This window comes from Podarcis melisellensis, assembly GCF_964234715.1.
Source record: "Podarcis melisellensis genome assembly, chromosome: 18".
Taxonomy (NCBI): domain Eukaryota; kingdom Metazoa; phylum Chordata; class Lepidosauria; order Squamata; family Lacertidae; genus Podarcis; species Podarcis melisellensis.
Genome location: NC_138536.1, coordinates 6578916 through 6593544, shown reverse-complemented (window position 1 = coordinate 6593544; position 14629 = coordinate 6578916). Strand labels below are relative to the sequence as shown.

The 14629-nt window shown below is 48.8% G+C and overlaps 1 protein-coding gene across 2 annotated transcripts in view; it reads left to right on the top strand.

The window, feature by feature from the left end:
* The window catches only part of SH3GL1 (SH3 domain containing GRB2 like 1, endophilin A2), a 49079-nt gene that overhangs the window by 22142 nt on the left and 12308 nt on the right, over positions 1 to 14629 (top strand). For both annotated transcript variants that reach the window (XM_081895782.1, XM_081895781.1), the window contains exons 2-5: positions 4761 to 4829; positions 6269 to 6341; positions 11950 to 12093; positions 13330 to 13463. In XM_081895782.1, coding sequence (XP_081751908.1) covers positions 4761 to 4829; positions 6269 to 6341; positions 11950 to 12093; positions 13330 to 13463 — 420 coding nt within the window. The remainder of the gene's footprint in view (positions 1 to 4760; positions 4830 to 6268; positions 6342 to 11949; positions 12094 to 13329; positions 13464 to 14629) is intronic.

Genomic DNA, 14629 nt, shown 5'->3' with positions numbered 1-14629 from the left:
CTAAAATTTGGCACGTGAGGCTTTCCAGGACTCCTGGCTTCCCCCAAAGGGGTTTGGAAACAGCGTTTTTATGCTTGAGAGTTGAGACGTGCAGTACAACTGAGACTGCAGCCAAGCGCTCTAGAGGAGACTGAGCCAAGCCGCCCAGCAGCCTGGAATGCAGGGGTGGGCGGGGGCGATTCCGCCCCCCCTTGACACACTTGGACTGTACTCTGGTTGCAGGAGTCAGGAAAGAAGGGGGCTAACCAGGCCGGCCAAGGAGGAGTGGAAGCCGTGGCTGTGGAATGCAGTCTGGGTTCTGCCAATGCACAGCCCGATTGAAAAGCAAATCCAAAAAAAAAAAAAGCAAAAGCAGCCATGCTGGTACGTAATAAACTGTGGTCTAATAACGTAATAAACTGAGCCTCTTTTAGGCTTCCTGATCAGCAGGATGGCGGTTCGAATCCCCGCGACGGGGTGAGCTCGTGTTCCTCCGTCCCAGCTCCTGCCAAGCTAGCAGGTCGAAAGCACGCCAGTGCAAGTAGATAAATAGGTACCACTGCAGCGGGAAGGTAAAAGGCTCTGGTTTCCGTCATTGTGTCCTGTTGCGCCAGAAGCGGTTTAGGCCTGCTGGCCACACGACCCGGAAAGCTGTCTGCGGACAAATGCTGGCCTGAAAGCGAGATGAGCGCCGCAACCCCATAGTCACCTTTGACTGGACTTAACCGTCCGGGGGTCCTTTAACTTTTTACCTTTACCTAAATTCCAAAATACACAACAGGGCAGCACCTTTCTTTAGAGCCCAACCAAGTTGTCAAAACTTTCTGAAGGCAGCCATGTTCTGGGAAGCTTTTAAGGTACTTTTTATGTTCTGTTGGAAGCCGCCTAGAGTTGCTGGGGCAACACTGTCAAAGAGGCAGGGTACAAGTAACAAATGGTTGCTGTTCTTGTTGTTTTGCCTCAGGTGGAGAAACAGGCTGGGCTGCCAGTGCCTCATGTTATAGGTACCTTTTGCCAATGTTGCTTCACTTGTAAATTGAGGTGTGAAAGCTTGGAAATCCCCCAGAAAAAAATATGCCCCCCTTCATTTTTCCTCCCTCTTCCTCGAGCCCTCACACCTCTATTTTCAGTGTACCATGCACATAGATAAAAAGGTAAAGGGACCCCTGACCATTAGGTCCAGTTGTGACCGACTCTGGGGTTGCGGCGCTCATCTCGCTTTATTGGCCGAGGGAGCCGGCGTACAGCTTCCGGGTCATATGGCCAGCAGGAATAAGCCGCTTCTGGCCAACCAGAGCAGCGCATGGAAACGCCATTTACCTTCCCGCAGGAGTGGTACCTATTTATCTACTTGCACTTTGACATGCTTTTGAACTGCTAGGTGGGCAGGAGCAGGGATGGAGCAATGGGAGCTCACCCCGTGGCGGGGATTCGAACCGCCGACCTTCTGATCGGCAAGTCCTAGGCTCTGTGGTTTAACCCACAGTGCCACCTGCGTCCCTTATGCACATAGATGGCACTGAGTAAATAAATGGTCACAATGAGCCGTGGTAAGGGTTTTTTCTTTCTTTACATTCTCAAAGCTGCGGGCGTCTCTTTTGCACATCTCTGGAGAGCAGGCTTGGAGCTAGAAGGACCCGAGGGTTCACAGAAAGTTCTGAGCAGGCCTGCTCCCCCTTGCAGCACTGAAAGCAATATGGTTCCTTGTTCAGCAGCGTCAATTGCTGGTGTGCGGCAAAGATTCCAATCTCTGGCCTATTACGGCTTCTTTGGAGCGCAGAAAGCTGCCTTGACACTAAACCAGTCTATAGGTCCGTCTAGGTAAAGGTAAAAAGGTAAAGGACCCCTGGATGGTTAAGTCCAGTCAAAGGCGACTATGGGGTTGCCGCTTTCTGGCCAAGGGAGCCGGTGTTTGTCCACAGATAGCTTTCCGGGACATGTGGCCAGCAGGACTCAACCGCTTCTGGCACAATGGGACACCGTGACGGAAACCAGAGTGCACGGAAACGCCGTTTACCTTCCCGCCACAGTGGTACCTATTTATCTACTTACACTGGTGTGCTTTCGAACTGCTAGGTTGGCAGGAGCTGGGTCAGAGCAACAGGAGCTCACCTCCTGTGCGGATTCGAACCGCCGACCTTCTGAACAGCAAGCCCAAGAGGCTCAGTGGTTTAGACCACAGTGTCTAGCTCGGTCCTATCTGTAGTGGGTCTCCAGACTTCCAGGGATCACGCTACACCCTGAGCGCCAGGCTCCGGAAAAATAGCTAGAGCACTTTGCACTGGGCGTAACTAGTTCAAAGTGAAAGTGCCAAAGAGAGAAAGTTGCACACAAACGTGCAGATCAGCCTAATATTTATCTGCAGTCCGCAGCGCACTGTGTGCCCAAGTGAGTCATTTGTTGAAACTTCATGATAGCAGGATGTTTGTCTGTGTGGTGGGTTTTTTAGGTAAGGCATATGTGCCACAGTTAAAAACTCAGATATATCGGCTAATCACCAAATGCCACCTTGAACCTGGGTCCGAGTCATGCGCAACACAATGTCTGGGGGCCATCTTTTCCCCTTTCATTATTATTTTAGTTATAATTATAATTAATTACTTTTCTATAGCACTGTATGTTTTAAAGATAGGGACGTGGGTGGCACTTTGGGTTAAACCACAGAGCCTAGGGCTTGCCGATCAGAAGGTTGGCGGTTCGAATCCCTGCGATGGGGTGAGCTCCCGTTGCTCTGTCCCAGCTCCTGCCAACCTAGCAGTTCGAAAGCACAGTGTAAGTAGATAAATAGGTACCACTCTGGCGGTTTGGGGCTTGAACGCATGGCCCTGAGATGAGTCTCGTGCTCCTCAGACTGAGACTCTTCATGCAGCCTCCTGCCTCCCCTCCGAGGGCATTGCTTTTCCCATAGAAGCGGGTGACCCTCCAAAGATGACCTTGCCGGTGGTGGTGGAAGGCAGGAAGGAAGGAAGGAGGGGAATTGTCATCCTGGCGGGGACTACATCCGAAGGAGCACCTGCCCTCCCATTGACCTTATTGTGCACTGGAACAAACAGATGTCATCTTGCAGAGAAGAGTTTTCACCGTAGAGAAGGACCTCTACAGTGGTACCGTCCCATCCATGGAATCACTTCCCGGCGGAGGCTCGCGCTTTCGGCACTTTGCCCAGACCTTTCTTTAATTGAGCTTTAAAACTCCGGCGGCCTTTATCCTCTTGTTTTTATAGGCTCAGCTAGAGCAATGTTTGTTCTGTGTTCGTCGCAACGTGTTGTTTCAGGAGCGCGGCAGAAAGGAAGGTGCAGAGATGAAAATGAGAAAAAGGGGAAACACCTCCCAAGCTACAACATTTTCCTTTTTTGAAATCGTTTTTATTTGATTTTGCCAAATACATATCCATACCCACGTATAGAGATTTCTCTGAATCTCGAGACTTCCCCCCCCCGCCATCCCCTCCGTGGGTCCTGTTGTTAACATATAAAACTGTATGTTATTCTGTAGCCTGTATTCCATATCAATCCATATTGTCCATAACGTTTGTTGCATTGCAAGTGAGATTAAAACCCTGCTAATGTTTCCATCTGCTTGCAGTGGTCCGCTAAAAGTAAAGGGACCCCTGACCATTAGGCGCAGTTGTGACCGACTCTGGGGTTGCGGCACTCATCTCGCTTTACTGGCCGAGGGAGACTGCGTACAGCTTCTGGGTCATGTGGCCAGCAGGACTAAGCCGCTTCTGGCGAACCAGAGCAGCGCACGGAAACGCCATTTACCTTCCCGCCGGAGCGGTGCCTATTTATTTACTGGAATCACTTCCATTTTGGACATATTGAAATTGAACTAGTCCCTTTAAAAACGTGCTCTCTAGGCTCTGTCACTAGCAAGCTTCCTCTGCTTACACTTACCCAGCATATTTGTAATCTGTTCGTTCCTAAGTGAAACTTGGTTGTGCTTAGAATAAGGGTGTGAATCATAGAATCGTGGAGTTGGAAGGTCTAGTACCACTAAAGCATCCATGACAGATGGCCATCCATTAAATGTGTTGCTTTTTAGTTGTTGAAATAAATAAAAAATTGTCCAGTAGCACCTTAGAGACCAACTAAGTTTGTTCTAGGTATAAGCTTTTGTGTGCATGCACACTTCTTCAGATACCATACGCACAAAAGCTTATACCCAGAACAAACTTAGTTGGTCTCTAGGGTGCTACCAGACAATTTTTTAATTTACTTCAACTGCTTCAGACCAACACAGCTACCTACCTATTTTTAGCTGTTGTTATGGACGCGGGTGGCGCTGTGGGTTAAACCACAGAGCCTAGGACTTGCTGATCAGAAGGTCGGCAGTTCAGATCCCCGCAATGACGGGGTGAGCTCCCGTTGCTCGGTTCCTGCTCCTGCCAACCTAGCAGTTCGAAAGCACGTCAAAGTGCAAGTAGATAAATAGGTACCACTCCAGCGGGAAGGTAAACGGCGTTTCCGTGCGCTGCTCTGGTTCGCCAGAAGCGGCTTAGTCATGATGGCCACATGACCCGGAAGCTGTACGCCGGCTCCCTCGGCCAATAAAGCAAGATGAGCGCCACAACCCCAGAGTCGGTCACAACTGGACCTAATAGTCAGGGGTCCCTTTACCTTTACCCACGGAGGAGAAAAATCCTCAATAAAAGAGCAAGATAATTGAAAGGTACCCAATCTGTTTCTCCTGCAAAAAGAAAAGTTGACAATTCTGAAATAGTGTGTTAGCTGAGCAGCTGCCTGTTGAAACATGCTTTGTGTTTGTTGTTTTCTTTAAAGATGGTCAGCGAGAAGGTTGGAGGAGCCGAGGGCACCAAGCTAGATGAAGACTTCAAGGAAATGGAAAAGGTGAGTAGAGGAAAAGCAACATTGCACATGGGTGCAATGCGGGGATGGCAAATGCATGTCTATGCTCTGGTAACCTCAAGGTTAGATTACCGCAATGCGTTATACGTAGGGCTGCCTCTGAAGAGGGTTCGGAAACTTCACCTGGTGCAGAATTCAGCGGCCAGGTTGCTCACGGGACTGGCAAGACGGCTTGAGCATCTCACACCAATCCTGGTCCGATTGCACTGGCTGCCAGTTAGTTTCCGGGCCCAGTTCAATGTGCTGGTCCTGACCTATAAAGCCTTAAACGGCTCAGGACCTCATTACCTCCAGGACCGCCTCTTTCCATATGAACCTACCCAGACCCTGAGATCATCTTCCGAGGCCCTCCTTCATGTGCCTCCTCCTCGAGAGATGCGGAGGGTGGCAACACGAGAACGGGGCCTTCTCTGCAGTGGCTCCCCATCCGTAGGATGCTCTCCCTAGGGAAGTTCGCCTGGCGCCTTCATTATACACCTTTAGGTACCAGGCAAAAACGTTCCTTTTTAATCAGGCCATTGGTTGACCTGATGGACATCCTATACGCTTTTGAAATGTGGCTCTTTTTTTGGGGGGGGTGTTATTGGGTTATTGCTTTTATTTTAATTTTATATACTGTGATCTTTTTATGTGAACCGCCCTGAGACCTCTGGGTATAGAGCGGTATATAAATTTGATCATCACCGTCACCACCATAATACATGAAATAAGTCCTCTGGCAACTGGGCTCAACTTCAGACTGGCCCACATCAGGGTTGGGGAACTCCCACCATCCCCAGATACCAGGACCAGTGGTCAGAGATAACAGGAATTGTAGTGTAACGATATCTGGGGACCCAAGGTTGAGAAAGGCTGGTACAGACCTTCCCCAGGCTGATGGAGGGCACTCCTTGGGAAGGCTGTTCTAGCTCCTACATAACATATGCGGGTGGCGCTGTGGTCTAAACCACTGAGCCTCTTGGGCTTGCCGATCGGAAGGTCGGCAGTTCGAATCCCCACGACGGGGTAGGCTCCCGTTGCTCAGTCCCAGCTCCTGCCAACCTAGCAGTTCGAAAGCACACCAGTGCAAGTAGATAAATAGGTACCGCTCCAGCGGGAAGGTAAACAGCATTTCCATGCGCTCTGGTTTCCGTCACGGTGTCCCGTTGCACCAGAAGCGGTTTAGTCCTGCTGGCCACATGACCCGGAAAGCTGTCTGCGGGCAAACGCCGGCTCCCTCGGCCTGAAAGCGAGATGAGCGCCACAACCCCATAGTCACCTTTGATTGGACTTAACCATCCAGGGGTCCCTTACCTTTTTTATAACAATGTTCTGGATTTGCATTTCCACTGAAAGTGGTTAATCTTCTCCAGTCCTTAGAGTTAACTGTGGCCTGCTACTTCTGCTTTTGTATTGTCAATGCATTGCTTCCTTTTCTACAGAAAGTGGATCTCACCAGCAAAGCTGTTACAGAAGTCTTGGCTAGGACTACGGAATACCTCCAACCGAATCCTGGTAAGGCCTTTTGCCATGGCTAAGTGGCATCTGAGCTTTTTTCCCCATTTTGCGAATTTTGTCCAGAATTGTTTCTTTCTTTCTTTTTAAAAAGATTTTTATTAAATTTTTCAAACATTATATAAAAACAAAACAAAACAATAATAAAAAACAGACAAAAATAAAAGACAAGTATAGTTTCAATTCCTTTTTTTTCTTATAACTTACTTTCCCGACTTCCTCGTACCTCCCCTCTCTGTATTCCAATTTCTATTTTATTATTTCAGCAAATCCTTTCCCTTAATTTTCATTTAATTTTTGGCCTTTCTTTTCTTTTTACTTATCCATTACGGCTGGAAACCACATAATTTCTAAACCAACGTCATTCTAACATTCATTAATTTTGCAATATTTCTTGAGATAGTCCTTAGATTTCTTCCAGTCTTCTTCCGCTGTCTCTCTCCCCAGGTCTCGGATTCTGCCAGTCATTTCTGCCAGTCCCATGTAGTCTATCACCTTCATCTGCCATTCTTTGTTTCTTTTTTTTTATTTAAAAAAAGCATTTGCTTTTCGAGACGAATTCTACTTCCTTCCTTGAGACCTTCTTGGACTCCAGCTCCCAGCAGTCAGTGCAGCCAGCAGTAGGGAATGAAGGGAACTGGAGTCTCACAACATCAGCCACAGGCAAACTCGGCCCTCCAGATATTTTTTTGGGACTACAACTCCCACCATCCCTAGCTAGCAGGACCAGTGGTCAGGGATGATGGGAGTTGTAGTCCCAGAAACATCTGGAGGGCCGAGTTTGCCTTTGCCTGAACGACATCCACAATCCCCATTCCCCAGCACCGCAGAGTTTTAAAAAAAGACAGAGCGTAAAACAGCTCGGTGGCTGTTTGTTGCTAGACAAGAGGCGGTGCTCTTCCAGCAGAAAGATGTGATTTTGATGTGGAACATCTGCATGGGAATTTTGGCACTCCGCTCGGGTGGAAAAAAACAGCGCAACCCATTTCTGCAGCCAGAAAGGGACGGGTGGTTTTGTTTTCGCTTAACGTTGCTCGATGCAACGTGAAATCTTCTGGCGTGATGGAGTCCCCTGCATCTTATTCTGTAGCTGGTGCTATCCACACACACACACACACACCATTTCTTCACCGATACCACGGTCTCCGATTCTTGTTTTGTTTTTGCTTAGACCTCTGTGTGTGTTTTTTCTTACTCAATCTGTATTTTGTGGTCACAAGGGAAATAGTTTTTTGCTGAGTTTTCGTGGCAACTTCTTTGACTGCTTTTCGGTGATCGGATCCTGGTTTAATCAGCCAGGATGTGCTTGGGCTTTGTGCGCTCGCACCCTGCCCCTATTTTATTTATTCGTGTCGGTGGCTCTTGCGTCGCCTCGCATTCCAAAGGAAATCTCTTAAGCGGCTTGCGACATCCTAAAAATATCAGAAATAAAAAACCAGATACAGTGAGAGGGGAAATCCACATTTTAGAGTTGCGGAAGGAACACTTAAGACATCCAACTGAGCAGGCTCTTGAGAAGGTGTGCTATTTAAACCTGCCCCCTTTCCCACATTTTCAGAGTCAGAAGTCCCGAGGAGTAGCCCGATGCCAGATAACTTCATGGCCCAGAAATATTGCACAGTGCCTCTCTTCTGCCTGCAGGGAGGACTCAAATTTAAGAAAAAGGGGGGAGATAGGACAGAGTTGTTGAGGTTTTTTTGCTGTAGTTTACCCAGGGTTGTTGAGGGACGCGGGTGGCGCTGTGGTCTAAAGCACAGAGCCTAGGGCTTGCCAATCAGAAGGTCGGCGGTTCGAATCCCTGCACGACGGGGTGAGCTCCCGCTGCTCGGTCCCTGCTCCTGCCAACCTAGCAGTTCGAAAGCACCTCAAAGTGCAATTAGATAAATAGGTACCACTCCGGCGGAAAGGTAAACGGCGTTTCTGTGCGCTGCTCTGGTTCGCCAGAAGCGGCTTCGTCCTGCTGGCCACATGACCCGGAAGCTGTACGCCGGCTCCCTCGGCCAATAAAGCGAGATGAGCACCGCAACCCCAGAGTTGGCCACGACTGAACCTAATGGTCAGGGGTCCCTTTACCTTTACCAGATGTCCCCAGGGACAGTTCTTGGATTTACAAATCAGTCCCATTACAAAATCTATTGAAGTTGAAAAGTGCCCCCAGATTCATTGAAAAAAATCTGGTAACCTTAAAGACGGCTGTGGGGAGGTGGGGAATTTCGGCCTCAGCAACTGATTCAGAGGGTAAGAGGGATGAGCTGCTGTGCTCATTAGACCTGACAGCCAGCCAAGCCTGGGGATAGCATGCTTTTGCTAATAAAGAGTTAACTCCCAACTTTGAACTGGCGGCTTGCTCTTTGACATGGGATGGAGGGCTTGGACCTGGGTCTTTCTGCACCACGCAGGGCAGATATTCTGCCACTGAGCTGTGGCTCTTCTTCCTAAAATAAAACCTTTGTGGTTCCGATTGAGCACACGACAGTGTGACGCGGCAGCTAAAAAAGCCAATGCAATTCTGGGCTGCATCAATAGGAGTATAGCATCTAGATCAAGGGAAGTAATAGTGCCACTGTATTCTGCTCTGGTCAGACCTCACCTGGAGTACTGTGTCCAGTTCTGGGCACCACAGTTCAAGGAGGGCACTGACAAACTGGAACGTGTCCAGAGGAGGGCAACCAAAATGGTCAAAGGCCTGGAAACGATGCCTTATGAGGAACGGCTAAGGGAGCTGGGCATGTTTAGCCTGGAGAAGAGGAGGTTAAGGGGTGATATGATAGCCATGTTCAAATATATAAAAGGATGTCACATAGAGGAGGGAGAAAGGTTGTTTTCTGCTGCTCCAGAGAAGCAGACACGGAGCAATGGATCCAAAGTACAAGAAAGAAGATTCCACCTAAACATTAGGAAGAACTTCCTGACAGTAAGAGCTGTTGGACAGTGGAATTTGCTGCCAAGGAGTGTGGTGGAGTCTCCTTCTTTGGAGGTCTTTAAGCAGAGGCTTGACAACCATATGTCAGGAGTGCTCTGATTGTGTTTCCTGCTTGGCAGGGGGTTGGACTCAATGGCCCTTGGGGTCTCTTCCAACTCTATGATTCTATGATTTTTGGAGCACAGGAAGTTGCTTGAGAACTGAGTCGAGGCCACTGGCCTGTCCAGCCCAATATCGCCTGTGCTGACCGTGGCATTCCAGGGTTTCAGCAAGAGAAGGGGTCTTCCCTACCCCCCCCCACTTGCTGACCTGTCCCTTTGAGCTGAAGGTGGCTTTCGACGCGCACTGTGTTTTCTGCTGCTGAGCCAGCCGGCAAGGCAGTCCGTGCAGCCTGCTCCCGATTCTTGGCATTTGCGTTGCATTCCAGCAGGTTTCCCGTAACCACTTCTGCAAAGAGGACCCCAGGGATTAATTGGGATCTTTGCCAGAAGATCAGGGAGTCCGTAGCTTTCGCGCACACACACCCTTCTCACTTCTGGCAAGTTCCGGGCTGGACTATTTTCTGCCTGCGATCCTGGAAAAACGACCATTACCTGATATTTTGGGGTCGTTCTAAGACAGCTGAAAATAACGGCAATGGGAATCTCCCCATCCAAATTGCTAGAGCAGGACATAGTTCCAGCTAAAAGAACAGTAACCTGTAAGCTAGAGGAGATGGACTTGCAGCAGAAAATGATCTTGGGCAATGGTACCTGCTCACCTCTAAATCTTGGTTTATTACCCCTCTTAAGGCTCCCAAACTATTTGAATTCTTTAACTTCCTCAGCTCATAGATATGCCTTTGTAAAGGCAAGATTCAACACCTTCCCATCGAACGTGCTGAGAAATAGATTCTCCAACGGACAGATATCGCTCTTATGTGATTGTAATTGTGGGGCACCGGAATCGTTGCATCACATAATTCTTGATTGTGCTTTTCACTTATCGGCCAGGAGCAAGTTTCTTGCTCAATATCTTAAGGGAATTGCTGATGATACGACTGAAGCCAAACTGAGATATCTATTAAATGATGATGACCCCCTAAGATCACTCATGGTTGCCAGATTCTTGGTCAGCGTCCTATCCCTAAAGAAGAGAAACGGACTCCTGTGTGGCTCGGATAACCCCTCTAAACCATGATCTATGTTTTAGGATGTAATTAGGTGATATCACCATTGATGTCTTCTATTAATTTATGAGCAGAGGGCGATGTTTATGCTACAAATTTGTTGTAATGTATGATGTTGGTCTTTTGTTTTTGTTTTGCTTTGGTTCTTGTCTGTTTTTTTTTTGTAAGTTTTGGCAGTTTTGGCAGTTTTAAATTTGGAGGTTCAAGTACATTATGGTGGTGTGACGGGCCAATGGCCGTAATAAAGATCAATCAATCAGACAATAGATTATTTTTTCTTGGCCGGCGAGGCTGCCTCTCCTGTTTTCCAACTGTGTTGCTTGGCTGCCCGGCCCGCCCCCCTCCAGCCTCCTCTCACCAGCCTCGGCCCCCGGGAGCCCCTCCCCATCGGGACTGGCGGGAGCCTCAGGCCCTTCTGTCGCCATCCTGGCGCGGACTATGAATTGCTGAGAAGCCTTGAGAGGAGAGCGAGGGCAACCATAGAGAAAGCAGTTCAGAGAGAGGAGGAAGAGGAGGCGGAGGCACGGGCAGGTGTTCCAAGGGCTACAAGGGAAGGACCGCAGGTGCTTCTCCCATAGATTTGTAGTGGTAGACTAGCATACATGGTCTGATCTGCGGGTTTACTTTGGGCACTATTCCCCCCCCCCTCTTCCTCCCGCCCCACCTGATGGAACTGAGAGCTGCAGATGGAGCACAAGAGAAAAGATACAGAACTGCAGCAGCATCTTCGTAGCTTGGACTTTGTTTTGCGCGAAAAGTGGTTGCTGCTTGTAGTTATTCACCGTATTTTTCGCTCTATAGGACGCACCTTTTCCCCTCCAAAAATTAAGGGGAAATGTGTGTGCGTCTTATGGAGCGAATGCAGGCTCCTTGGCTTCAGCGATAGCAACGCAAAGCGCAGAGGGAGCGCTCCAGAGGCTACGCGTTGCTTTCGTTGAAACCTGGAGAGCGAGAGGCGTCGGTGCGCACCGACCCCTCTCGCTCTCCACGCTTCAGGGATAGCCGCCTGAAGCCTTTGGAGCGCGGCAGGAACTCGTGCTGCACTTCGCAGGCTTCGGGTTCCTTTTGCTGAAGCCGGGAGAGCAAGACTCTCCTGGCTTCAGCAGAGAGGAGAGTTGTGCAGCGCCCCTTCAGCCAAGCGGGAGGAGAAATGGAAGGGGCTCTGTTTCTCCTGCCGCTTCACTCAAGGGGCACTGTGCAGAGAGGGGGAGAATTTTTTTTCTTGTTCTCCCCCTCTAAAACAAGGTGCATCCTTTGGTCGGGTGCGTCCTATAGAGCGAAAAATACGGTAATTGCAGTGTTTCATCGGCTGGTGTCTTGAGCAGCAGCCTCTGGAAACGAAGGGCTAAAAACCGGCGCTGCTCTCCCAAATTATCTGGTCCCTTTTTACTTCGTATTTCAGTTGGTTGACTAAAATCCCTTATTTTGGCTGCTGATCCCTTATTTTCGAGGCTGCAAGTCCCTTGTTTTCAAATCTGCAAGTTGACAGCTATGCTGCCGTCTCTTTTCTACACCAGCGTCCCGGGCCAAGCTGACCATGCTGAACACCGTGTCCAAAATCCGAGGGCAAGTGAAGAACCCAGGCTACCCGCAGTCGGAAGGCCTTCTTGGAGAGACCATGATCCGTTACGGCAAGGAGCTGGGCGAAGACTCCAATTTCGGTGAGGGTGCCCTACCCATTTTATTATTATTATTATCATTAGGTTGCTTGGTTGGCATCCGTCTCTGTCTCAGGTGACAATGGAAGAGGGTACTTTAACGATTGGAGAGTTACGGTGCCTCCTGTGGCCATAGAGACCAATACAGGAGAGACATGTTTTGTTGCAGCTGGGGCAGAGAGAGGCGTCCCCTACCTGGGATTTTCCCCACGCAGAGCAGGCGCTGTGTCGCTGAACGGTGGCCTGTCCGGTCTCACTCTTGTGGGTTTTGCACAGTCTTGTCAAGGCTGCTTTGCTTTCCTTTTATTTCTTTTATCTTTAAAAGATATTTTGTTTTTGTTTTTTAGAATAGTTTTTATTTGATTTTACAAATCCCTTCGCACTCCTGATCGCAAAAAAATAATAATTAAAATTGCACAAGATTCTTTCGAATCTCAAAACGTCCCTCCTCCCCTCTGTGGGTTCTTTAAGTAACTTTTATAACTGTGTATTATAAGTCCTTCTTATTTACAGGGATGCAAATGAATGAATGGGACGCGGGTGGCGCTGTGGGTTAAACCACAGAGCCTAGGACTTGCCGATCAGAAGGTCGGCGGTTCGAATCCCCACCACGGGGTGAGCTCCCATTGCTCGGTCCCTGCTCCTGCCAACCTAGCAGTTCGAAAGCACGTCAAAGTGCAAGTAGATAAATAGGTACCACTCTGGCGGGAAGGTAAACGGCATTTCCGTGCGCTGCTCTGGTTCGCCAGAAGTGGCTTAGTCCTGCTGGCCACATGACCCGGAAGCTGTATGCTGGCTCCCTTGGCCAATAAAGCGAGATGAGTGCTGCAACCCCAGAGTCGGCTACGACTGGACCTAATAGTCAGGGGTCCCTTTACCTTTACCTTATTGTATCCAAAGTTCATTGCAAGAGTTATTTAAAACCTGCCAAAGAGTGTTTACAGGGGTCTTTCAGATACAATATATATTTGTCCCTTTCTTTTGATCCTCCTGATTTCTGATTTTCCCGGTTATTCTTGCCATCTCTGTGTAATCCAACAGTTTCATCCGCCAATCCACCCTAGTGGGTATCTTGTTGTCTTTCCAACTCTGGGCAAATAGCATCCTTGCAGTCGTCGTAGCGTACATAAACAATCTTTTCCGTTCCTTCCGTATACTTTCCTTTTAACCAGCTACCTTGTCTCTCCCTTCATCCCTCCTCTCCCGGTCGCTGCTGTTTCCCTTTCGCCCCGCACGAAGGCGACGCGCTGCTGGACGCTGGCGAGTCCATGAAGCGCTTGGCTGAGGTTAAAGACTCTCTGGACATTGAGGTCAAGCAGAACTTCATCGACCCCCTTCAGAACTTGTGTGACAAGGACTTGAAAGAGATCCAGGTAACCGCAATTGCACTTGATAGGATAAGAACGTCGTCGGGGACCATACTGAGGAGCAGGAGGACAGTATAGATTTGGAGCAGTGGCTTGCAGAGGGGCATAGTTCAGGAGACAGAAGTTGGGAAGAACTGGGAGGTGAACAGCTAGGAGGAGGAGGAGAACTGGGAGAAAGAAAGGTTTTTTTTAAAAAAAAGTACCCGTATTTTTCGCTGTATAAGACGCACCAGACCATAAGACGCAACTAATTTTTGGAGGAGCAAAACAAGAAAAAAAATATTCTGAATCTCAGAAGCCAGAACAGCAAGAGGAATCGCTGCACAGTGAAAGCAGCGATCCCTCTTGCTGTTCTGGCTTCTGGGATAGCTGCGCAGCCTGCTTTCGCTCCATAAGACGCACACACATTTCCCCTTTTATAGAGCAAAAAATACGGTAATCATTTTTTCGATACAAACAACAACCGCAAAAGACACTACAACAAAAACCATAATAACAATAACACAATTTGACCATTCAGATTTAAATACACAGATATACCTATGACTGCACCCTTTTAACATTATTTCCCCACCTCTCTCTCCTCCCACCACTATCTGCCTCATCGCTTAAATATTCATTCCAGATTTCTTCCTATTTATCCATTTTTAATTTGCGGCTAACAACAATAAAATAGTGCAACATTCTAAAAACATTTCATTATAAAAATTAATTAAAATCAAATTGATGGGCTAGAGTTCTGTGAAGATTGCCAAAGGAGGGAGTCAGGCTGTGCCCTGGCCAAAGGCCTGGTGGAACAGCTCTGTCTTGCAGGCCCTGCGGAAAGATGCCAAGTCCCGCAGGGCCCTAGTCTCTTGTGACAGAGCGTTCCACCAGATTGGAGCCACAGCCCAAAAAGCCCTGGCTCTGGTTGAGGCCAGCCTAACCTCTCTGTGGCCTGGGACCTTCAAGATGTTTTTGTTTGGAGACCGTAAGTTTCTCTGTGGGGCATACCAGGAGAGGCGGTCCCGTAGGTACGAGGGTCCTAGGCCGTATAGGGCTTTAAAGGTTAAAACCAGCACCTTAAACCTGATCCTGTACTCCACCGGGAGCCAGTGCAGCTGGTATAGCACCGGGTGAATGTGATCCTGCAGCGAGGACCCCGGAAGGAGTCTCGCCGCGGCATTCTGCAC